Source organism: Bactrocera neohumeralis, chromosome 2, assembly GCF_024586455.1.
Source record: "Bactrocera neohumeralis isolate Rockhampton chromosome 2, APGP_CSIRO_Bneo_wtdbg2-racon-allhic-juicebox.fasta_v2, whole genome shotgun sequence".
Lineage (NCBI taxonomy): Eukaryota > Metazoa > Arthropoda > Insecta > Diptera > Tephritidae > Bactrocera > Bactrocera neohumeralis.
In genome coordinates this window covers 3,059,708-3,085,495 of record NC_065919.1, presented here as the reverse complement: position 1 = coordinate 3,085,495, position 25,788 = coordinate 3,059,708, and the positions used below count along the sequence as shown (strand labels likewise).

At 37.4% G+C, this 25,788-nt stretch overlaps 1 protein-coding gene across 7 annotated transcripts in view; it reads right to left on the bottom strand.

Moving 5' to 3' along the window:
- Positions 1–25,788, bottom strand: part of LOC126751629 (diacylglycerol kinase eta-like) — a 68,582-nt gene that overhangs the window by 8,762 nt on the left and 34,032 nt on the right. For 2 of the 7 annotated variants that reach the window (XM_050462035.1, XM_050462031.1), the window contains exons 2-8: positions 20,450–20,530; positions 6,033–6,884; positions 5,260–5,825; positions 4,271–5,201; positions 4,029–4,184; positions 3,333–3,770; positions 2,119–2,835 (exon numbers count right to left, since the gene is read on the bottom strand). In XM_050462035.1, coding sequence (XP_050317992.1) covers positions 2,119–2,835; positions 3,333–3,770; positions 4,029–4,184; positions 4,271–5,201; positions 5,260–5,825; positions 6,033–6,833 — 3,609 coding nt within the window. In that variant the 5' untranslated portion in view covers positions 6,834–6,884; positions 20,450–20,530. The remainder of the gene's footprint in view (positions 1–2,118; positions 2,836–3,332; positions 3,771–4,028; positions 4,185–4,270; positions 5,202–5,259; positions 5,826–6,032; positions 6,885–20,449; positions 20,531–25,788) is intronic. The other 5 variants (XM_050462032.1, XM_050462034.1, XM_050462036.1 and 2 more) reach the window with 5 other exon arrangements.

Below are 25,788 nucleotides of genomic sequence, written 5' to 3'. Positions count from 1 at the left end.
AAACAAGTAAAATAACTGTAAAGCAATAAAATATTTAATTGAATTAGAAAAATTATAAATTTTTATTTCGTTAGCAGCGTTGGTTCCTTTTTACACAGGTCGTTGCGTTTCTATGAGAGGGATCGTTGTTATAACATATTTATTAATATTTCTTCTGACTTTTCCTGACTCAGTGTTAGGAAGATGTAGTTAAATAATAGCAAAAATTAATATACAAGCTAAAAAATTTGAAAAAGAGGTTTATCAACTTTGCTTAAAGTGTTATCATCTCGAGGACCTTAACTGCGCATATTTACGTAACACTCCCTTGTTAAATAACAATATATGTTGCTGTATCTTCAGAATTGTTTTAAAAAGTCGACATTACATCAGTTGAATTCTCTTAGATATAGTTCACGAACGACTATAAACGAAATAAACACGGTCAACTTAGATCTACTTAAGCTAATTATTGTCAATTGCACAATGATTGAAAGGAATTTTACCGACTCGACTCGACTCGATAAGCTCTTTACAAATCTCTTTACAATTCAAGTTGGAGCGAGACTCTGTAAGAATTTGCAAATGTGCGCAATCTATTAAGATGAATGCTCGATTTTTCTCCATGAGTCGAGTTCTTATTAAGATACCAAAATCTATACGAAACGATCTTACTACCAGAGTGGTATTTTCGGAACATTCGGCATCGAACCAAGATTAGCCAATATCGTCAATATACGAAGGTGTCAGCGGTGTAGATTTTATCATAAGAATGACTATGACCAAATCCAAGCCTAAACGATTAATTTATGACGAATGAAAAGGAAGCCTTTTAAGAATGAATAGAAATATCTTGAATTGTATTAGAAAATACTATTGAATGGCCACCAAATTATTATTTGAAAATAGTTCTGCATAGCGAACAATAGATATTAAAAGTCCAAAAATGAACGGGATAAATTACAATTTTAAAAAATTATATTTATTACTAGTACTTATTCAAAACATGAATAAGCTCTTTGTGCTAACAATATATAAACTTTCGAAAAACTTCAAAACATTAGACCAAATTGGTTTAGGAATTTGCTAAATCACTGATGGTTCATTGCGTTGCTCTTGCTCTGGATTTAGAGTTCCCAATGTATTGTTTAATCACTCCTATTTACCAGAACACATGAATATACGATAACATTAAAAAATATTTTTAGATCTCGTGGGTTCCACCATATAATAAGAGGAGCACAATTTCACAGCAACAGTCGACACAAAAACAGGAAAATCACACTTCCAAACAGGGTTCCATAAGCATTTGGATTGATGGGGATATAAACTGGTCTTAAGGATTTATTAGCAGGTTGAGTCTGGAATGCTTACCAACGGTATAAGTGGTCTTATCAGAGCCAAAGTGGCCAAACGTATATCCGGCTCGGCAACCACAAAGAAACGCAAACCCAACAATCCGTACGCGCGCTCTGAGAGGCATTTCTTTGAATGCTTCTTCTATAACCACATAACCACATATGTATGTATGTTTGTACGAATATATATTTAAAATTAAAGGTTAATGTGATGATGAGAGTTAAGATTATGGTGTTTATACTTTGGAGAACCTTTTGTGTGCTTAATAAGTATAACAGTGTGTAAATAAAATTGTTGTTGTGTGATTAATTTAATGGGAAAAACTTAAGATTTGGGACTTAAGCAGCGTTTTGATAGAGAGTTACAGCATATGCGTTTCCAAATACATATGTATGTATGCATGTAAGTATGTATGTATATTTAAAATATTATAAGAAATTTTGAAATACATACCAATTCTTTTCGCTAAAATTTGTATTTTTTTTTTTTTAATTTTTGTTTTCGTAGATTTTGATGAAATATATGTAAATTAAGAGAAATCATTTGTAAAATTGTGTGTAAACCTAAGCAAAGCCTAACAAAATAAGGCTAATATTATTAGATAATTCATATAAAATACATACATAAGTAAAACTTGCTAACTACTGCACTGACCTTCGACATAAAACTTCTCCTGCAGTTTCCTCTCATTTTATGTCATTTTCTCCCTCTCTTTCACTCTCCCTCGCCATTTATGTGTAATCATATGATCAGAAGAGAATAAACGCTAACAGAACTTACCTTGAAGAGACTGCCACAGCTGATGCGTCGACTTGCTGCTGGTGACGAGCTTAAGAATTTCGTATGCTCCGGATCTAAACTTAACAAATTTGGATTGAAGCCCGAATGTCGACGATCCTTCTCGGCATGCTCTCGCACCGCTAGACTGGTTGTTGCATGACTTGAGTGTCGCCTCAACTCCATCGGCAGCATACGGGCCGACAGTAGGCTGGCTGCCGACGCTGCATTCATCGGTTTGATAGCGTCTCCACGTAATGGGGTTGGTGGGCGCACAACTACACTTATCTGCGGATAGTTTGGATTTACATCATCAAAGGATTCTTTCTTACACGACTCATCAAAAGTAATGCGCTTTACATCTTGTCCGTGTCCGTATTTTTTCGGCGATGTGCTCAATGCTGAGCCAAGCGTTGTTGCTGTTGTTATTGTTGATTGGTTGTTCAATGTGCTGTGGGGCATTGTGGCTACATTCGGCTGGCTTTGGGCATAAGGCATTGACGGCGCTTCCAAGTTGTCCCCACTATCCATGTGTGCATAGGTCTCGATGTCGCATACCTCAATCTTAATAGCCATTTTTGTGGTCAATTCATCCTCAGTCTGTTGGCCGTTCGCGTGTGTTGCGGAAGTTGTTGTGGTAGATGCATCAATTGAGAGTTGTTGTTGCGAGATAAGTATGGAGGATTTAGGTTTGCGTACGGACGAACGCTTTTTCGGGCGCTTTGAGGAGTCAAGGTTTATTATCCAAACGTATGGCCAAATTAAAAGAGCGGTTAATGAGTGCGCATACGTTTCGAATGAATTTGCCGGAAAATCCGTGGGAGATGTTTGGCATACGAAGGTGGTCGTTATCACGAAAAATGCAAGCAATTCATCATATATATGTAGTTGTAGTGAATATGGGACGGGTGTTAGGTTGGGTTTTGCGGACAAAGCACAAGTATATATATATACCGATATATACATATACATATATATATGTATATACAGATGTAGTTTATGAAAAGGCAGCATTAAAATAAATATGAAAAAACGAAAGAGCAGCAAAGTTGTGGTTTTAGCATTTATACACATACACCGTCAACATCAACAACAACAACAACAACGTACGAGTGCACTTGCACCTAACTTTCTAATATAAGCCGTCAACTTTGCGTACGCTACACACAGACATACATATGTACGTATGTTGTGGCAAAGTGCGAAAACAAACTCACCTTGAAGCTTTGGCGCGCTATGTCATTACCCTCGACAAACTGTGCCAAACTGCAGTACCTTGGCGGCTCACGAATCTTCTGATCATCGCAGCGATTGTCGATTTCGAAAACGATATTCTCGAAACCGAATTGTTGCGGATTCTCATCGCTGTCCATGCGTGCCAATTGTGCGTGCCGTGGCGGTGATGAGTTCCGGCGTATGCTGCGTTGTCCACCCATGCTGAGCGATTTCTTGCGTATAGATTTTAGTGGCGGCGGTTGATTGTCCGAGCAAAGGGTTGGTGTATCGTCGGTTATGGTATTGTCTTGCAAGGCGCATGCTATGTCATGGCCCAGTACCGAACTAATATCATCCATAAACGATTCGCCTGGCACGACTTCCGTTTCATCGCTCGTTTCTGGCGAGTCGATGTGTGTGAAAGAGTTTGCATCGAGGTTCTGCAGTTAAGATAAAAATTGAATGGTTCCATTATTTTATTAGAATTTCTGCTAATTGAAAAATGAGCTATTCTAATACTATATTTTATAAGATTTTGAAAAAAAAAATTTTTTTGGCACAACATTATTGGTTGAAAGTATTTTTAAAGAAAGCGTCAATAGTATGTTGACCAATTTTCGAAATTATTCCTTTCTTACCAATATTTCTAATGTATTATAGTCATGTCTTCATATAACCTAGTATTAATTACAAAGTACCTGTATTATGTCTCCTAACTGCAGTGGGCGATCTAGATCTTGACCTTCTTGTTGCCTGTCAAATATCTCGGAGGCTACGCTGCACTCCTCATCACCAATGGCTGATAGCACATCGCTAGCCTCGCCGCCTGGTAACTCATCCGACGAGGATAATTCCTAAACCACAAAAGTAAATAATTAAATAATGATTATTGCGAGTACATCGTCTTTTTGTTATAAAACATTAACCGTACGATACGTACAGGGGCTACGTCTGTATCAATGATCGTTATGGTTTCGCTTGAGTATACATTTGGGGCTTTAGGGGGTATGACTACGTTGGGTACCTGCAACTGACAAACTTCGTCATCAAAACGTAACGCCTTAGACTTTTCGGGCATTGTTTTCTCCTCCTTGCCTTCTTCATAGTTGCACTCCCTATTGGCGCTCGTACTTTGCTTGAGTTTCTTTTCCTTATCCAATTCACGACTCATGTAGTAGTTGCGTTCGAATACCTCTATTGGACGGTAGTCCGAAAGAGGATCTACAATCTGATCGCTTGTCAATATCGGCACACTAAGAAAGTCGATTTTACGTTCGGAGGGTGAGTTTACATCAGAATTTTCACCAACTATGGGTAATGGATTGCCGAAATCATCAATGTTAGCACCACCACTTAGTGATAATCTGCCGACACGATAGACAATCTCACTATTTCCTCCTTGTCCATTTTCTTCTATCTCTTGTATTACTTCGGGCACGCCTGAACTGCGGCGACTATCCGCAAATTGACGTGGCACTGGTATGCTAATCGCATTGAAGAAGTTCTCGTCGACGGAGTCGCGACGAGTATCCGGTAGTGGCGATATGCAAGTTAGGCGAGAGGTTTCCATGGTGGGCGATATTATGTTAATTGGCGGTATAATGGGTAATGGTGAAGAGCAAGGGGTAGATTCACCCGATGCATTAGTTGGTAGTTTTAAAGCTTCGAATGGCGTTATGGATAGCTTGCGCTGATAGCGCTTGGGTCTGCCTGGTTCCGAGTGTTCGATGACATTGTACATGGCACGTTTAACACTGTTGGCCCGACATTGTAGCGACTCGCGTTCTGTAGACTGTAAGGAGCGACTATTGCGTCGCTCATTTGTATTAAATTGATCCTTCTCGTCTTTCTCGATTGATATGTTTGGATTGCTGTAAAAAGAAAGTATGATATCTTTTAACATAAAATATTTAGATCTTGGCAACTTACAGCAGTGAAGCTGATGTCGAGGGCGTTGTAGAAGCAGTTGGAGAGGCGGCAGCACTCTTTGATATAATGCTACTGATTGTCGTTAAGAGGTCATCGCCCGCGTGCGCACCCGTCTCTTCTTCGCGCAAAGCTTCCAATAACATGGCTAACTTCTCACGAAGTATGTCACATTTCACCAGTAATTGTTCATCATCCTTACGACTTTCAGAGATCTGAACCATCAGTTCGTCGAGCGTTTCGCAGAGCGTTTTGGTGGCAGTAATAAGCGTCTGCGAATCATCGGTCTCGACAATGTTGCGCAAGTTTAAATTAGCCGACGTTACCATGCCGGTAAGTAGTGCTTCTTGTGCGCTCGACAATGACATTTTCGGCGTCTTCGGTTGCACGGCGACAGCCTTTTCGAATACCATTATGCTCCAACGATCCAACATTTTGGTGCTAGCAGATTCATAACGCTCGAGTATTTGGGGCAGATGTGCGTCATCATCACAAGATGAGCCCCAGCCCAAAACACGCGCCAAATCGTTGCCGGTACCAAGAGGCAGTACTGCTACTTGACATTGTTTCTGCAGAAAAGAGATTGCGAGATACATATATTTGTACGGTTTACCTTAACAAAAACCTAAAAAGTATAATATTTAAAAAGTTCCAGGAAATTATTGCCAAGGTTTGGGGATTACTGATTTTAACAAGTTTGGGGAAAATATTAGAAAACTATAATTCTCAACCAAATGTGGTTAAAACTGGAAATATTACTTATTAAAAAAACTTACATGCATACTGAAACGATCAATCTCGCTGAGCACCCAGCCCACAGAACCGTCGCCGGAGCAAACCAATATTCGAAACATTTCGAAACGTCTGAAGAGCCGCAAACCCAAACTGGGACCGGTGGATATGAGATCGAAAACTTGAGCTGGGTTTAATAACTGCTTGAAGCGTCGCAAAAACTTCACTCCCTGATTGTCTCCTGATTTCGAATTGACGAAAACCAACAGTGGCGAAAAGTTACCCTTTGGACTCTCCACATCCCAGGAGTCATCATTGCCAATGGAATGTACACAGGTAGGCGGCACAACTGACAGCTTGGCCGGTCCTAGTGGACAAGCGACTGCAATTTGTGGTCGACAAGCAACATGTACCGTTTCGCGACACCATAAACAACGCCAATCTTGTAAACGCAAAACAGAACCGCAAGTCTTCTTACAAACCGAGCAGGTCGATGAGACCGGTAAATTACCCTCCATCCATTGATGTGGCATGATAATACTTCCGTCGCGATCCTCAATGATATCCTTACCGACGGTGGCCAATGTCGTCCATTTACAATTGGCAATGGCTTTGGCAGCACAACGTTTATGCACTTTGCATTTGCATACCTCACAAGAGAGGCCATGTGAGGTAACGCCGGAGAGTACATCGCGGCATACATTGCAGAAGGTGGGACGGGCGTGGGAGGTCGCATACCAATGATGATGATTGGAGAATAAATCATGTTGTTCAATGAAGAAGCTATCGCCACGCGCTCGCGCCGGTATTGAGGCGGATTTCAGCGAGCTAAGCCAGTCTTCCATTTCGCGGCGTGATTCAGCACAAAGCACAAGTGAACGTGTGGCGGTGATTACCTGCAGAAGAAGATTGTGCGACAATTAAATTCTACTCTATGTTAATGAAAAGGGATTATTTTTTGAGTATAATGTAAAAATAAGTGGTTCATAGTAGAAGAGTATATATATTTATACCAGATTTGTTTGAATTCATTCCTCTCGGGGAATATATTGATATTCTCAGAACATAATTCAAGTATTTTATTAAATAAATACTATTCGCAAAGTGCTAAAAATCGCTTTTAATTTCAATAGCCTTAGTTAAGCCTTTCGATTAGTCTAATATACCAAAATTCCCTGTTGTTTCTGCATTTTCTTAGACGACACAGAAGTGAGTTGAAGATTTTGGTCTATGTGCTTTCAGCAATCACAAAAACATCAGAACTCAATCTTGTAGATCACAGCATGAACATATGAATGTAAGACTGTTTTGAGTTTCTAATCAAATTCTAATCTTCTTGAAAAATCCGTTACTAGCGGTCATATATGAGCAAGGGATTTTATTTTCTGAAATCATTTTTCTTCGTCTGCACATGGCACCTTAAACTCTTCTAGTAGTAATATTGGCACATACTTTTTTACACAGTATTATTTTCAATTACTGTCACCTGTTTTCACCGTATCTGTCACATCCGACCAATTTACTCCACAGGTAAACACAAACTGCCTGCATTACAGCATTAGCTTACTGGCATTGACTAGCATAATTAAAGCTACCTTTGTTGACAATTAACTCAGTTCTGTCCTTCGATGTTTATTACATAATTCCAATTTCACCTGCCCAAATTGCGTATCGGAGTAACAGCAGCAACGGCATTCACGCACAAACTCAATAAGCTGTGTGCCGGGAGGCTTCTGTGTCAAACATTTTACCTACTTCTGTGCGAGTATAATTAGACTGAATTAGCTTTCGGCACATAGGTATCTGCATTAAGCCGTAAATTTCATTAAGTGGCAGTCGTGTGCAGTCATTTGTTAAACAATGATTGATTGACTCCAATAACTGTTCAAGCGATATATTTGTGTACTAGATGCATATATAAAGAACATAGAGAGCATAATTAAGTTACAGTGTTTTTAGTAATGATGCGAAATATTTGCTTGTTGTAGTAATTATCTGAACTCCATAAAATGTTTGCTTAAAAGCAATCCATCGTGGCAAAGATTTCGTTGTCATTCTAAAGCCATTCATATAATCAGCCATGACAAAGTTGCCAGATCTACTCTAAGCCTGTATTCTGATAATAGTTTCCAAGTCTTTCTCTAAGTCAATGTTGATAATAACAAAATGGAGCTATCATAACGGGAGGACCTGGATACTGCCTTAAATAGAAACTTTCTTGTTTCCTTCCTGTTTCCGATTTGCTACTGATAGTACAAAATTTGTCCCTTTTTATACTCTCGGAAGTGTAGTAGTGTCTGCCCATGTACTATCAGCAGCAACTTGGGGTGATAATTTAAGATTTCTAGGCCATGGCTTAAGTCTATAACTTATCAAGGGCTCTACTAATGCACATAAACAAGTTACTTGAAGGTTTTCCATACTTCGAACAATAGCCTATAAGAGTTACACATAACCTCTGAGCAAATGTCTACTTAATGCTATGCTCATAACTAGAGTAATTAGTATGTCAGCTTTATGCTTTATGCAATATATTGCGCTTGCAGCAAGACGCCAACGCTTTGCGTTTTCGAACAAAGTGTGCAACAGCAAAGTGATCAATAATAACAATATAATAATGTTATTTAATATCCTCGATAGCTACGATTGGCAGCAAAGGCGGTTTGTTAAATTGAAGGACGATTTTATGCAATTGCAGCTCCATCAACGTCAGTGAAAGGCCAACGTCAGCCGTTAGCAGAGTGCCAAGCTAACAACAGCAGCAGCTATCATACTTTCTCATAATCGTACTATGTGCATAAAACATAAGATCTGCTCAGTGGCTTGCGTCAATCCACACGCCATGTACATGAACGCAGTAGTGGCACAAACCGTTTGTGTAACTGTATACTTAGAGTAATGCAGAGATTTATGTTTCAAGCCACGTCACTGCACCTTGATGCCAGAGTTGCATGTAACCTCAAGTTCAATGGGAAGTTGTAACAGGTCGCGCCTGCAACATTGTTGGCTGCTTTGCATTGACATAACACTTAACACACATACACATACCAGCATACTATTGCACCGTAGCACAGCATGCAACACAATTTAAATTGTTTTGCTTTTGAAGTAAACTTTGGGGTCAAAGGTAAAGTCGCTGCAGGTTTCGTAATCATATGCCAAAATAGGTGGAGGTGACCACCGACAACATGTACACACGTCAGAGAAACACGTGCGCAATATTGCTTTCGGATAGCTCATCGAATATTCCTACTGACATGGATTGGATTTCAAGTAAAACAAATTTGGATTGCATAATGTTTTGGGCAAGAGTTTAAAGGAGGCATTTTCGCAAGCAAAATTTTTTTGGTGAATTTATAATAGGAGTGCAGCATAGATTAAAATGTTTTTTGGGAGAAAAAATATATTTTCTAGTAAGATAGTTGTCTATATTAAACAACCGCAAGCCAAGTGAAAAGCAATAATGCAGTGAAGGTTAATATGCTGCTATGTTTATATCATTGTAAAAGAACTGTAAAATATTTATTATGACAATATACTATTTTAGAGTTTAACTTTGAGCTGTTTGAAGTAACTTGTTTTTAAAGATTTTTGGAAGAACATTATAGCGTCAACCAAAAATAAAAAGAGTCATTTATGTATGAAATATTACTAACCTATTCATGTCTAAACGAGCCTATTATACAGAAATTTGCAACTCGTATAAATATTTTCGAGCAGCTTTATTGCAATAAAATAAAATTAGCTTGTGCTGCTGTAGTATCATTGCTCGACCGGTTGAAAACTTGAGCTGAATAGGGTTGAAACGTTTCTGAAGTACGGGCTAGTTTTCTAGAAAACGGAAAAACCAACTATTCAACTTCTACAAAAGATTTTACTAACCTAAAAGTATTTTTTCAGAAAGAAAAAGAGAGGGGCTGAAATGCGTGAGTATGAAGACCTTGATAAGCTGGCCGACAAGGGTATTGCTCGAAAATTCTGCGAAAAAAAACGGCGACTAACAGAAGGTTTTAAAACCGGAGCATACTCCTGTAGAACCTAAGGAGGTGATCTAGTGACTGTTGCCCAGAGCATACTTAAATTATAGAGGAAACTCTTCTCCAGTCTGCTGATTGGCAGTGAAAGTATAACTTCCGGAGAAGGCGAACCCGATTCCCCAATCGATGACGATGGAGCAGACGTTCCATTGCCCAACCATGAATAAGTTCGAATAGCAATTACCCGCCCGAAGAACAACATAGTGGCGGGAGCCGATGAATGGCCGGCCGAGTTATTCAAACACGACGGCGAAGAAGTGATAAGGAGCATGCATCAGCTTCTTTGTAGAATATGGTCGGACGAAAGCTTGCCCAACGATTGGAATTTAAGTGTGCTCTGCTCAATCCACAAAAAGGGAGACCCCACAATCTGCGCCAACTACCGTGTGATAAGCCTCCTTAACATCGCGTATAATAGCTCTGACAGACGACAGCGCTAATATGGATTAGCGGGCTTAAGTTACATTTATTTGCGCGTTTGACCCATGTGAATGCAAGTTTGTAATGCACAAGAATTTCGTGCATTTGGCTGAATTTAGTAGGCAATATTGGTTAAAAATGACAGATTTTTGCTATTGTTTGACAGATGTCGCTTGAAATCTGCCGCCTTGTTTGTGTTTACAGCTTCAGAGGTAAACAGTTTTTATATTGCTAATTAAATTATGTGCAAGTATATTAACAAAAACAAATTTTAATATTTTTAGATGGCAGAAAATAAACAACGCACAGTTTGGTATCCATTTTTCCAATATTCTTCAGTTTTTCACACACTTTCATTTCACTTTTTGTTTTAATAAATAAACAAATTTCACTATCAGCTGTCCAAATGCACAAGTCTGCCGTCTGTCACCATAAAATTTCAATGTGCATTAGCGTTGCTTAAGGCGCATTAATTTTGTCCGTCTGTCAGGGCTATAAGGTTCTACCGAGCGTATTGTGTGAAAGATTAAAGCCCACCGTCAACAAACTGATTGGACCTTATCAGTGTGGCTTAAGACCTGGAAAATCAACAACTGACCAAATATTCACCATGCGCCAAATCTTGGAAAAGACCCGTGAAAGGAGAATCGACTCACACCACCTCCTCGTCGATTTCAAAGCTGATGTTGATAGCACGAAAAGGAGGTGTCCTTATGCCGCGATGTTTGAATTTGGTATCCTCGCAAAACTAATACGGCTGTGTAAACTGACGTTGAGCAACACCAAAAGCTCCGTCAGGATCGGGAAGGACCTCTCCGAGCCGTTCGATACCAAACGAGGTTTCAGGCAAGGCGACTCACTATCGTGCGACTTCTTCAACCTGCTTCTGGAGAAAATAGTACGAGCTGCAGAACTAAACAGAGAAGGTACCATCTTCTATAAGAGTGTACAGCTGCTGGCGTATGCCGATGATATTGATATCATTGGCATCAACACCCGCGCCGTTAGTTCTGCTTTCTCCAGACTGGACAAGAAAGCAAAGCAAATGGGTCTGGCAGTGAAGGAGGGCAAGACGAAATATCTCCTGTCATCAAAGAAACATTCGTCGCACTCGCGATTAGGCACCCACGTCACTGTGACAGTCATAACTTCGAAGTTGTTGATAATTTCGTCTATCTTGGAACCAGTATCAACACCACCAAAAAAGGGCTACTTCGGACTGAATAGGCAATTGAGAAGTAAAGTCCCGACGAACCGAAACCAAACTCTATAAGTCACTCATAATTCCCGTCCTGCTATATGGTGCAGAGGCTTGGACGATGACAACAACTGATGAGTCGACGTTGCGAGTTTTCGAGAGAAAAGTTCTGCGAAAGATTTATGGTGCTTTGCGCGTTGGCCATGGCGATTATCGCATTCGATGGAACGATGAGCAGGATGAGATATACGACAACATTGACATAGTTCAGTGAATTAAAAGACAGCGGCTGCGCTGGCTAGGTCCTGTTGTCCGGATAGACGAAAACACTCCAGCTCTGAAAGTATTCGACGCAGTACCTGCCGGGGGAAGCGAAGGAGGAGAAAGACCTTCATTCCGTTGGAAAGACCAGGTGGAGAAGGACCTGCCTTCGCTTGGCATTTCCAATTAGCGCCACGTGGCGAAAAGAAAAAAGACTGGCGCGCTGTTGTTCACTCGACTATAATCGGGTAAGCAGTGTCTACGCCAGTAAAGTAGAAGAAAAATAGTATTTTTTCACCACAACCACTCGTAAGTAACCAACGCGCATGCGCTTTCACAACCACTGGAACAGTATAACTTTCGTGAGAACTTACAATTATACAATGACTTGCATGTTGCACAGGGACAAACTTGTACTTCAACGTAATTTCCTCACGTTAAAGGATTTATCTTTTTTGTCTATGGCGAAGCCAAATAGAATTTCCGGAATATTTCTGCTGATTGACGTCAGCGAAGTTTAACTAACAAATCTGAAATAGCTTGTGCCAACGTTGACTTTCACATGAAAGTATGCGATAGTGCAACTAAATGACAAAAACATGCGCAGTGCTGAACAAGTGTATATACACCAAACTAGTCAATATTGAGCAGTAGAGTGGTATGACAAGGCGCCAGTAAGGAAGTGCGATTTTTGTTCAGTATTTGAATAGATTTTTTGTTGAAAGATATTTAAAAGGCTCGATGCTTATAACTAAGATCCTTAAAGCGGTGTTGTGAAAGCTTACAAATGCGGCATTTAGTAATATAGTAAATATTCTTCTTCTTCTCATCTGAATTTATCATAAAGAATTGATGAAGCAATAATACTGATTAAAGTAATATTTTTATCCAAAAGTAAATCATTTTTGAAATTCCTTACAAGTTAGCACCACCTTAGTTCCATTTTATAAACACTTAACGTTGCACATGACTCTTTGCGCAAACCCACTCACTGGCCTTCCTCTGCGTTTTGTGTCAATCAAACTTCCACTCACGCATACAAAGGCACACAAGTAAACATACATGCTTACGCATATTTACACGTGCTGCATGAACGCCGCTCGCTCATTGGAAGGCTGTCAGCACGGCATGCGCCTGTAGAGTTAAATATTTTGTGTGCAAAAGTTACTTACGGAAGTTGTCAGTGGCAACAGCGAATGAATTCATTTGTTTCAAAAAGCGGAAAGGCAAAGCATCAAAAAAACAGTACGATTCAATTTAAAGCTTACGTCTGACACATATGTACATAGCCGATTATTATTTCTCATTCTTTTGCCGTTGGTACTGTATTGTGTTGCATTTATGCATTTTATTTACTGTTTTTCTTTTTGTTGGGCGCTTTTAACGCTGATTGGCTTTTATTTGGCAAGTTAAAGTAATGTATTTTCTGTCCATCGTCATGAAAGCGCTTTTAATGAAAAAATTCGTAGAAACATTTTTTTTTTAATTCCTGAACGAGCTTAGAGAAGTATTCACCCCATTTAATCCAAAACTATTACTGAAGCAACAAGTTGTAAGAATATAAAAAATATTTGTTTATTTTTCCAACTCCTCACATTGATTGGGATGCCACCCAGGCAGGCATAGAAATCAAAGTGTGCAATAATTGTAATTAATGTTTGCAGCAAGTGAAAAGAAAGCCTTGAAGCCCTTTTAATTTGGCTATTCCAATCAGACTCAATAATTTAAAGGTACTCACTTGCACTTAACAGTAAAAGCGCTGCGGCTTCGAACAAAAAATGTTCTATATATGGCATTAGTATGACAAAATGCACTGAAAATTTGCGTGGGTGGATGCACGGACAAAATAGACACATTCATGTAAAAGAAGAAATGTGGAATTTAGCTTTTGAAAAAAATGTCCGTCCGTCTGTCAGGGAGGACTCCCTGCGGGGAGGGAGATAAGAATATTCCCGCGGTAAGGCATGCCTGTCGTATGAGGCGACTAAAATCCAAATGCACTATGTCCGACATTCGCATGTCTGGTTTATTGAATGTCGGCATGGTCAGAGATGTCAAAAAAGTGCTATATTGAAATACTATCATATTCTTTGAATGGGTTTGCGATTATATAACAAACACAAAAATGAATGGGATAACAAAAAAATCATACAGTCGGGTTCTTAAGAATTCCTCGGAATTTTTGGGGGCTCGACTGGCAGTAGCTTAAGCGCAAGCTTGGGCTACAGGTCACACCAAAGACTAAAACATGGTACCACGGGAAGCAGCCGCCCCTGAAGTTCGCTTCAGTCTGCTCATTGGGTTTTGGCCCTTTGTGGAGATTCGTGGTGGCTGTGGTTTAAACCTAAATGCAGGTAAGGGCAATTGTCCAATGTGGAGTCGCACTGCGGCCGGGTGCCGGACCCAGAGTACGGCAGAGGTTTTAGATGGGCCTCGAACCCGATTAAGGTGGCTAGGGTGTCTTCTTTGGTTTTCACCCGAACCGATTGGAACCAAAGTGTATGTGTGTGGGGCGGCACTCATACCTTGGTTTCTTCCAGAGTGTAGTGTTGTGCATGCACTTACACTTTGGGGCGCTGATCAACGCATTAATTTGATCTATGTGCTACTAGCAATAGATAACACCGTGGATTTGAGCCTTCGCAGGCAGATACCCACGTAAAACACATTGACAGTTGTCTGTCTGTCTGTCTGTCTGTATATATGTATACGAACTAGTCCCTCAGTTTTTAAGATAACGTTCTGAAATTTTTTCAAACGTAATTTTCTCTTCAAGAAGCTGCTCATTTGTCGGATCTGCCGATATCGGACCACTGTAACACATAGCTGCCATACAAACTGGTTGATCGGAATCAAGTTCTTGTATGGAAAGCTTTCACAATTGATAATGTATCTTCACAAAAGTTGGCACAGGTTATTTTCTAAGATAATAATGTAATATCGGAAGAAATTGTTCAGATCGGCTTAGTATAGCATATAGCTTCCGTATAAACTGAAGATATAGTTACTAAAAGAAATGCACCTGTGAAGGGTATATTAGCTTCGGTACAGCCGAAGTAAAATTTTTTTTTCCTTCCGGTTACATTGTGCTAAATGTTTAATGAAGCCTTTGTCCTATGCTGTGGATAATACAGGCGGCCTTGATCCGCTAATTGAGACCGGAATGTCAGTGAATTTCATATACCAACTGGTCTATATGCATTTTGCCACCTGCTGCTTATACAAAAAAAAAAATGGAATTAAAAAGCAGAGGAAAGGGCAATGCGCTAATGGATAAAGGCTGCAGGCGGCGGCTGGGTGCGGTCATCAATGAAAAGCTATCGAAGTTTGAACGTCGTTGTGGTCGCTTTCAGCGATATTCACAACTCACTGCACCGGATTCTGGTCGTATTTTTGTTGCTCGTCTTGAACTTAGTATAACTTTTTCATAATAATGGGCTGGGTGTATAGGAGTATATGCTGATGAAAAATCTTCTGTGATTAAATCAGTACTTTGCGCTTTGTTTTTGCTATGAAGTCTGAATATTATCCCTAATAAGAGTTTGATAATATCAAGAAGTATTATGTTTTATTCAATATTGCTACGGTATAATTTCCCTTTTAATTAATTGCGTAATGAATTACTTAGTGAATAATAGTCACAATTGTTGTTTAATTATATAAAAACAAATAAGTTAGCTAGAGGAATGATAAACAGAAAAAGTATGTAGTTAATGGATGTACATTATTTTTAGTTCCCCACTAGCGCATAATCGAAAACTTGTTCGTATGTGCATCCAAAACAGAACTTTAAAGGCTGCATTTCTAATACCACTTATCACTTCTACACTGCGACTCATTTTATGTCACCTATGTATCATCGATTTTGATGTGACGCTCGTGGCGTATGAGTAATCTACTCGTCTAACTGTATTTAAATATCTATAAACATATTTAATGGATATACAATTATTATTGAAACTTTATGTATATGTCAATAACATCAGTTTTAATACGCCTTGCGCTTGTGCATAATTTGGGCATTAATAAAATAATTTTATATTATTTTTCTTTTTATTATTTTTATTATTTAGTTTCAAAGTTGTTTTGGCGGCCGCTACTTTCCTAAATATGCTTCTAAATCTCGTACACTCTCTAAGAAATGTTCAGAGAAACGCGATTATAAAGTGAGTGTTTGTGAACTTATCAAAACTTTGCCGATACTTAATGACTTCTGCGAAATATTAGGGTAGTCAATTTTTAAGTTTTGCAAACTTGTTTTGATTGCGAGGTAGTTGTTTCATTAACATTACGGCTTATTTAAATGCAGTTTTTTTCAATAATTATACTTTAATACTTTTTGATACACAATACGCGTTAAAGCGGAGTATTTTTCAATTTGTTTCCTTTTACTATTTTTATACTTTTGCAACATCTCCGATTAATGAACGTTATTTGGACGCTATATCACGGAAATCAGCCGTTAAAAGGTGGTTTGCTAAGTTTGAACGGGACGACATGAGCGGTGCTGAAATGCAATGATGAAACTCACAGTTTTGTAGGAAATTTACTGCTCTATAAAAATGGTCTTATTTGATTTTTCGATTAAGTTAAGCGTTTATGAGATATTCATCGTCAAACATCAATGCATATTAGGGTGGATCAAAAAAAAATTTTTTTTTTCGTTTGGTACTCTGAAAAATAGGTTCCGAGACACCTCTAAGAAAGCCTCTCCAAAAAACTATTCATAATAATTTTTTTTCATTGAGTTATAAAATTCATAAGAAATAAAAAATTTTCCCAAAAATAATCAAACTTTAACTGTTAATATCTTTTAAACGTTTGGGTTTACGAAAAAATCTTAATAGACCTTTTTTGTAGAGCATTCAATTTCCAACAAAATCTTAGGAACAAGATATTTTTTCAAGTAATTGGAAGCGAGATATAAATTTTTCTATCTGATAATAAGAAAAAATAGAAAACTGTATGTAGGAGGACCTTCCCGTTACAATTAAAAACTCATATTTGGAGAGGCTTTCTTAGAGGTGTCTAGGAACCTATTTTTCCGAGTACCAAACGAAACAAAAATTTTTTTTTTTTTAAATCACTCTAATGAGCACAGAGGATGATGAAGGCAGTTGATGGCCTAAAGAGGCTGTTACCGACAGAAAACATTGAAAAATTCCCAAAAATAGTTTCAGTTGCCCATAAAGCAAAGTTGTTCGGCTTTTCTGAGACTCTGAACACATCAAAGGAAACGTGTTGAATATAATGTGAATGAATATTTAGCTGTGCCAGAGCCCTGTGCAAAGTGGGTGCTAAATCGTGAAAAGACACAAACGTCAGCTAACTTTCCCAGCATCAGTATTACGGGATGTTTATGGTATGATATTCATCAACTATTTTCAAAGAAAACTCCCATTCACCAAAACCATTAGAAATCTCAGATCTCAAAGGAATGCTCGTTGGAAAGAAATTTAGCAACAATGAAGATGTAATCGCAGTAAAGCTTAATTTGAGACTTAAGGCAGATCTTCTATACAAATGTATATTGAAACAATTTTGCCCGCTAAAATCATTGTATCGCCCTCGAAGATACCTATATTGAATAATAATATCAAAATTTATCAAAAAAAAATAAAAAAAGTTTTCTTTGTTAGCCTGTGTACTTTTCAGCCCACCTGATATTTTTGGTATATGGCTTTAAAGTGTGTGTGTATGTAAATAAATTAAAACTCTGCTCAAAGAATACCCAGGCTTCGTGTTATTCGCGTTGTGCGTTTTAAACCGCATATAACTGGCTATCTGTTTGCAAAGAGGCTTTGAAAAGTTTTGCTGTGGCGGCACGCTCAAAGCGAGCACAAAGTTCAACCACAAACAAGCTGATGTTTTCGTGCCATAAATCGCCTATACTCGTTGAAACTTTTTACGAAGCGAGCGTGCTTATGAGTTTATTAAGGAAAATGGGATTGGTATTTATATATTTTCCATTTTTCTTGCTCTTAATACAGTTTAATGTCAGTGTATTAATCTCGTAAAGAAACTATCATTTATATCGAGAATTTAAAATGCAATAAATTGCGTTTAGCAGGTGGTTGACTGCAGACCGGCAGACCGGCAGATTTGAGTTGAGATTTGTTTGCGCCGAAAATAATAGTTTACGTTGTAACGCTGATTACGTTTTATGGTTACTACTGCCTTCTCCTGTTGCAATATGTTTAAACCTCAAGCTAAGCTCTCAACTTCGCATTCAATCTTCTGCATAGTGGCCTTCTTCGAACATTGCGATTGATATAATCGTTATAGTTGCATAAAGAACATATTCTGCAAAGCATTCCACGATGCATCAATTACTTTATTCCATATGAATATCACAAAGCTTCTGAAAGCATTGAGCTACTAGCTGCACAGTAAATTCTCCGAAATTTAATTCTCTCAGCAACTGCACAACAGGCACAACAAATGATAAATGAAATAAATGAAAGCGATCACAGTTTATTGATACTGTACTTCCTTCCGCAGGCATTACCCTTTCTCTTTGCTGTTTTTTACAAGCGCGAGTATGCGCAATTTAATTAATTTTATGCCATTCAAATTCACTCCAATTCAATGCATTTTCCAGCGATTTGCAACAAGTGTTAACACGGCGATAGAGTCACGGCAAATTGAATGGGCGGTGCTGAACACGCGACACTAATGGCCTTCATTGTATACTTATTCATCGGCAGAATCAATCGCCAATGCAATGCAACTTTTATAAAACTTTTAAATTTACACACACACACACATGCATTAATAGGCATTTTCGTATTTTGCTTTTTTGCTAGTTTTCACTCTGCCACATAACGTGGCAAGTCAACGTTGATGCCATGTCGCTGTGGTGCACTCCAGTGCTGGGCGTTTCGTTTTTGCTCAACTAAAGTCGATTACAGTGAATTGGCGCTGATTGCTGCCGACCGTGTCGTTGTTGACACTTTTCTTTGTTTGTTTTTTGCTTTTGTTGTTTTTTCCCATTTTCTGTGCTTGTGTTTGTTCGTTTAGTTTGTCGACTACTTAGCTGGCTGACTTACGCCTTGCATTGTTGGTCGAGCGTTATAAAATATTCATGCGGCTCTTTCGAGGATACAACCAAAACCAATTAAATAATTGGAATGCTCACAAAGTAAACGAACGGGCCAAGAATTTTAAATGGGAAAACGGATATTTCGGGTAGTAGGTATTTATTCATGCTTTGCAAATGCCATGGAAATATCCAGGCAACTAAGTTGATAAGAAGAACAAGCGTTAGAACGAGTTTAATTGTTGTGAACAGTTTTCATATAATTTTCAGACAATTAAATCATGTGCCGTTACTATTTACTCAATTTCAACATTAATTTCAACATTAATTGAAAAGTTTGCTGCTTTCGTGCTTCGGAAATTACCCTGTAATAAATAATGAGTTCCGGTGCCCAAGTTTATATAGTATAACAGTTTTGAAATGCTTTTCATACACGGTAGTGTGATGATGGTAACATTTCACAAGAGTTCTGTCGATTTTTTCTATAGAAAAACATTTCGGAGAATTCTTGAATGTTTATTTAATGATTAAGACGCACAAATCGTACAATCAAATATTGAGTTGTTGATATAACAGCATGGATATAATATGGAGACTTATTAGGTGCAATATATTCTCAGACAAGTACCCTAAATCTTTATGGTGGTACACGTCTGTAGAAATATGTTACGATTATCCACTAAATTGGTGAAGAGATCCGATTTACGTTGAGTTTGGTAAATGTTCGGAGCTGAATTTTTGAAAAGAATATAAGAAATTAAGTAATGTCTTCTCTAACTTTTAACTACCTTGCAAAGGATTACAGAGTACCCCTTATCACTCTGCAGCCGATGGAAGTAAAGAGCTGCTGCCAAAATTGACTCATGAAAAATGGAAGAGTTGACCTGCTCAGTTACTGGTGAAAGCGTTCTATTGAAGAAAATCTTCTTATGGCTTTAAGCTAATACATTATTCGCTAATACAGAAATTGTTGCACGTTGTCCAAATGTGACTCATCAGAAAGCTGTATAGACTACAATAGTACAGTGGGGTTATCGCATGTAAGTGGATTTTTTTAAACCGTATCCTTCCATGAAAAAATCGCTGATATGAGAAGAATAATCTGAGTTGAGCTAAGCTTTAAAAAATTTAAGGTTTTTCAGTAATTGCTGCAAGAAAGATTAGTAGTTGTTGCCAATTCCACGATAGTTTGATGTACGTCACTTGAAGGAACATAGTGTCTACTCGACCAAGTGGGGATTACTCACAACTATTTGGCAATTGTTTATAGCCAATACAATGTCAACAACATATACTTTTGTACAACTTTCTTTGCTAGCTATAATAATCGATTATTCTTAGTTAAGGTGTATATTTGTTGAATTTTTATGGCATTATTGTCTTATTTTTATATTTAATTAATTTTATTTTTTATTATATCAAATTTAATTAAATTTAAAATAGTATAATACGCTAATTCACATCTTATTTATTTCATATTCATATCTAAAATGATTCATCACTTACCTGAAAACTATGATTTATATTCTTAATACTACATTCAGCGGTGCACAAATCGGATAAATCGATTTCATCGAACACTTCGCTCTGCAATTAAAAAAAAATCAAATTCGCAATTACTAAAAAATTCAAAGCGAAGGAGATACAAATCGTTCATAATGTGCTTAAGGAGCTGTATATACTTATACACATATATAGATATATTTATACTCTCGCAACAAAGTTGCTAAGGAGAGTATTATAGTTTTGTTCACATAACGGTTGTTTGTAAGTCCTAAAACTAAAAGAGTCAGATATAGGGTTATGTATACCAAAGGGATCAGGGTGACGAGTAGAGTTGAAATCCGGATGTCTGTCTGTCCGTACGTCCGTCTGTCCGTCCGTCCGTCCGTGCAAGCTGTAACTTGAGTAAAAATTGAGATATCATGATGAAACTTGGTACAGGTATTTCTTGGCTCCATAAGAAGGTTAAGTTCGAAGATGGGCAAACTCGGCCCACTGCCACGCCCACAAAATGGCGGAAACCGAAAACCTATAAAGTGTCATAACTAAGCCATAAATAAAGATATTAAAGTGAAATTTGGCACAAAGGATCGCATTAGCGAGGGACATATTAGGAAGTAATTTTTTTGGAAAAGTGGGCGTGGCCCCGCCCCCTACTAAGTTTTTTGTACATATCTCGGAAACTACTATAGCTATGTCAACCAAACTCTATAGAGTCGTTTAGGCATTTCCATATACAGTTCAAAAATGGAAGAAATCGGATAATAACCACGCCCACCTCCCATACAAAGGTTATGTTGAAAATCACTTAAAGTGCGTTAACCTACTAACAAAAAACGTTAAATTTTACGGAAGAAATTGCAGAATGAAGCTGCACCCAGACTTTTTTTAAAAATTGAAAATGGGCGTGGCCTCGCCCACTTATGGACCAAAAACTATATCTCAGGAACTACTCTACCGATTTCAATGAAATTCGGTATATAATATTTTCTTAACACCTTGATGACATGTACGAAATATGGGTGAAATCGGTTCACAACCACGCCTTCTTCCAATATAACGCTATTTTGAATTCCATCTGATGCCTTCTCTGTATAATATATGTATACATTAGGAACCAATGATGATAGCGGAATAAAACTTTACACAAATACGGTATTTGAAAAGTATGTAAATGACGTATAATGAAAACTCGATTATCACTTTATCATGCGAGAGTATAAAATGTTCGGTGACACCCGAACTTAGCCCTTCCTTACTTGTTTTTAATTGTGTATGTGCAGGAAATAAAGATTGAAATAAAATCGATAATAGTTATTTTGTTGATCAACACAACAACACACCGAGAATTGGAAAGTATTTATTTGAATCATCTGTATAATGGAGAAGCACATGTAAGCGTAGCACAACAGTATGTCACATCGCATCAGCAGCAGCAACATATTCGTATATCAATGAAGTGGTTGTCATGACAGTTTATAGCAGCTGTCGACAATATGCTTGTTGAGGCGCAGTGACAGCAATCGTAAAAACATCAGGTAACTACGACGACAGCATCAAATTGTTGCCGCCTTTTCTGTTTGCTGCTGTTCAGTGAAAGGTGTGTAGCATATCTATTAGTTGGTGGAAGAAAAAGGTTTTTGGGTCACTTTTGAACCGGAATTTACCAAAAAAAATATTCGTCGATATCAGTTTACCTTGTTTCCTTTTTCGAAAATTTATATGAATATATGTATGTATACATATTTAAATTGTGTATATAACATAGTTATTTAGTAAATAGCTGCAATATCTCTATTCTCAGAAACATGTGTGTTATTTTGTCTACTTGTGTACTCCGCTATATTACAGCTATTTGAATGTTTGTTCAATAAGCATTTCAAAAACTTCCGTTGTTGCGATCAAAAGCTTTCAGCCATCAGAAAAATTCACTTAAATATTAAAATATTGTTCATATCAAACATGTTACAATTTACGTTTTTTTGTAATACATGAAATTATCTGAATTATTGTCTCAAATTGTTTGAAATTTTCCTTTAAAGATATTTATTTATTCAGTTAAGAATGCAGTGGTCACATTTAAAATGCCTTTCAGCGCAGCACAAAATATCAAATGGATTTAGGTAGAATGTATTTTCATATTAAACCTATTTCACACTAGTTTTTGCTTAAAGTTTAAACTGAATTGAGTTCCAAAAAGACTTGCACATACCTTAGTTATATTCAGTGTGGTGCTTTTTCTAACATAGGAGGAATATTTCGATAAAATGTGGGCTTGAAAATAGTAAGACTTCCTAATTTAAGTTTCGTGTTGAAAACAATTCGTCGAAAAATATTTATTTCGATGTTTGTATGACTGTCAGTAATAGCTGAGGAGAAATACACATAAAAATAGTCATTACTTTTTGTTTAAGGCTTGTCTTTCTGAAGTTTATCAAGAGCATTCGGCGATTTTTACGCTGAGTGAAATTATTCAACAAAGGAGTTTCATTAAATTTTGTAGGTGGAATCAAATTTTTGATGCCGAAACGTTCAGTGTGTTGAAAAATGCCTTCGCTGAGAGTTGTTTGCCGCGAGCAAGTGCTTTAATAGTGCAAATTTTTCAAAGAGAATCGAGAACGCGTTGACGACGAACTACGTCCAGATCGGGCGTCAACATCAATGATCAATACGTCAATAAAATAAAGGAATTAGTGCTTGAGAATCGACAATTGTGATATCAGAAATCTTACTGGCTTAGTTGGAAAAAAGATTATTGAAAACCATCTTGAAAGATATCTTATCTGCCTAAAAAAAGTTAAAGCTCAATTAATTTTGAATTCATTAATTTTTTTCGAAAATCAGCGTTGCGTTAACTTCTGTGAAACAATGCTTTCGGATTACCAGAATACCATGAACCTTATTATTTCTGGCGATGCATCTTGTATCTAGCTTATGACCCGGAAACAGACAATCAATCGCCAAATATGGTGGCAAAGGTGAGCCGAAGCAAAAGAAAATCCGGTCAAAGCAGGTCACAAATCAAGGTTATATTGACAGTTCCTTATCGAGGTGTGGTGCAGTCCGAAATCCTTCACCGACCAAACTGTCAACAGGAATACTATTTGCGTGTAATGCAAAGCTATTCGTAAAAAGACGTGGGGGATGACTTGGATTTTGTAGAATAAATTAATAATTTTAAAATAATGAACAAAGTCTTAATATAGTTAGCTCATAATAGTAAACTCTACTAGACATCAAACTATTACTAATCCACTTTTGGAATTTTCTGCACTTGAAGATATCCAACAACAGTCAAGCCAAAAATATATTCAACAAGCAACAGCTACAAAAGCTGAGTGGCACAATTCGAATATTTCAAAATAACTTTTCCTCGGCCAGTTTGTTTATGTTTCTGACGTTGAGTATATATCTAGTGCTTGTCGTCGTTGATAATATTATTGTTGGTGCCGATGTCTCTATATGCACTGTTTTTGTTTTTGTTTTTGCTTGTGTGGCACCTCGTGATGCTTCAGCCTGTCAAGGACTGAGCGAGGCTAGAGTACGCTTAGCTGCATTTGAATAATAGCTATCAAACTTTTTACATGATATTTTTGAGGACAGAACAATGAAGTGAAATGTGATTGCAGTAAAATGAAAGAAATGTTTTTTTGTAAATTTGTGTTGGTTTCCGTAAGTGCTGGTTATACGAAAGGGGATTTTTGCATGAAGTATTTATGAAATTGTTTGATTTTATTGGAAAACTCCCTATTTTAGTATTAGGTGTGAATACCAGTATTTTTGAACATTAACACAATATTTGCTTATGTACAGGCAAGTTGATACGTGGCGTATACGTAACCTTGGCAATTGTGGCAATTAGAATAACGATTTATATGTCTTCAACTCAAAGGAAGTTCACGCGATTCTAAATAGTATTAAATATACTAATTAAACTTTCAGTTAATTATTTTACATTCAAAACTTTATTACAAATTTATAACAATGCAACTAAAGAGCGCTCTAAGCTTTTGAGGCGTAATTTTGGCTCGAAAATAATGAATAAATACAAAAGTTTCAAAAGCATTGCAGAGACAAATATTAATCGTGTGTTATGCACTCATTTGTTGTGGGATTAAGAATTCCGTTACCAATTCTATATGCTTGGCTACAGAAAAAAAATAATCAGATTTTGGCCGACAAGACAGGACATACCATGCCTTTTGTCTGCACTCCTTGAAGCTTCTAGTGCAGCCATTTCAGGAGCAGGAAGGTCGACTTTTTGGCTTGAAGAATGGATTTTTTTACATGAGACGAAAAATTTGTAGCAAAACTAAAAAAAACAGAAAATATTTCAACCTGAATGTGACCTTATTTGAAATAGGTTACTTTTTGTTCGAAAAATAACCGCAAAATATAAAATTACCAAAAATTACAAAACAAGTAAGGAAGAGCTAAGTTGGGGTAAAATCGAACATTTCCTACTCTTGAAAATTGCAAGGAAAAATTACATTCAGCTATATAATACCTGTTAATTATATGCGGTTTAGGGCGAGTTTCCACCCGAATTTATGCATTCCAAGCGCTAATATGCACCGTCATAAGAAAAACATGCCCTCTCAATTTTATTAATTATTCACATAGTGGCTGATATATGTATGTGGTATAAAGTCACTCGGAAGTTCGAAAATTCTTATATTAGGCATATGAGGGCTAAATATTGTATTACACTGACATGCTGGCAACAGGAAAGGATTCCATCTGAATTTCAATTATAAATCTCGGTAAAAAGTCAATTATAAGCACTGGATCGACATATTAAGTATCTAGCGCTTCAACAATTTTCGTTCGATTTAAGCAATTTTTTGTCATAAAGTGGCACACCTTAAATGCACTATTTGTGCAAAAATTTTCCTGATATATATTCTTGATTTGCATACTGGAAGGTTTAAAATATAATTTGAAACGTGTTATATAGGCAGTAGGCGTGGCTGTAGTTTGACTTCCAATACTTTTCGGTTAATGGCGTTTTGTAGGCGTGACCGCGATCCGATTACGCCCATCAATACCAAATCGTATACCAAAGTTTCATCAAGATAACTCAATTTTTACTCAAGTTACAGCCTGCACGGCGGACAGACAAACAGTCACCCGGATTTCAACCCGTCTCGTCATCTGGATCATTCCTATATAAATAACCCCATAATTAACTCATCTTTAGGTGAACAAAACTATTATACTCTGCAGCAACATGTTGCAAGAGTTTAAAAACAAGTCAGATTTAAGCTGTTTTTTTGTTTGTAAGAAGTTTCATATTATTTGTCTGCAGGCAATTGTTAGCTGTTTACCACAATTTACCTGAC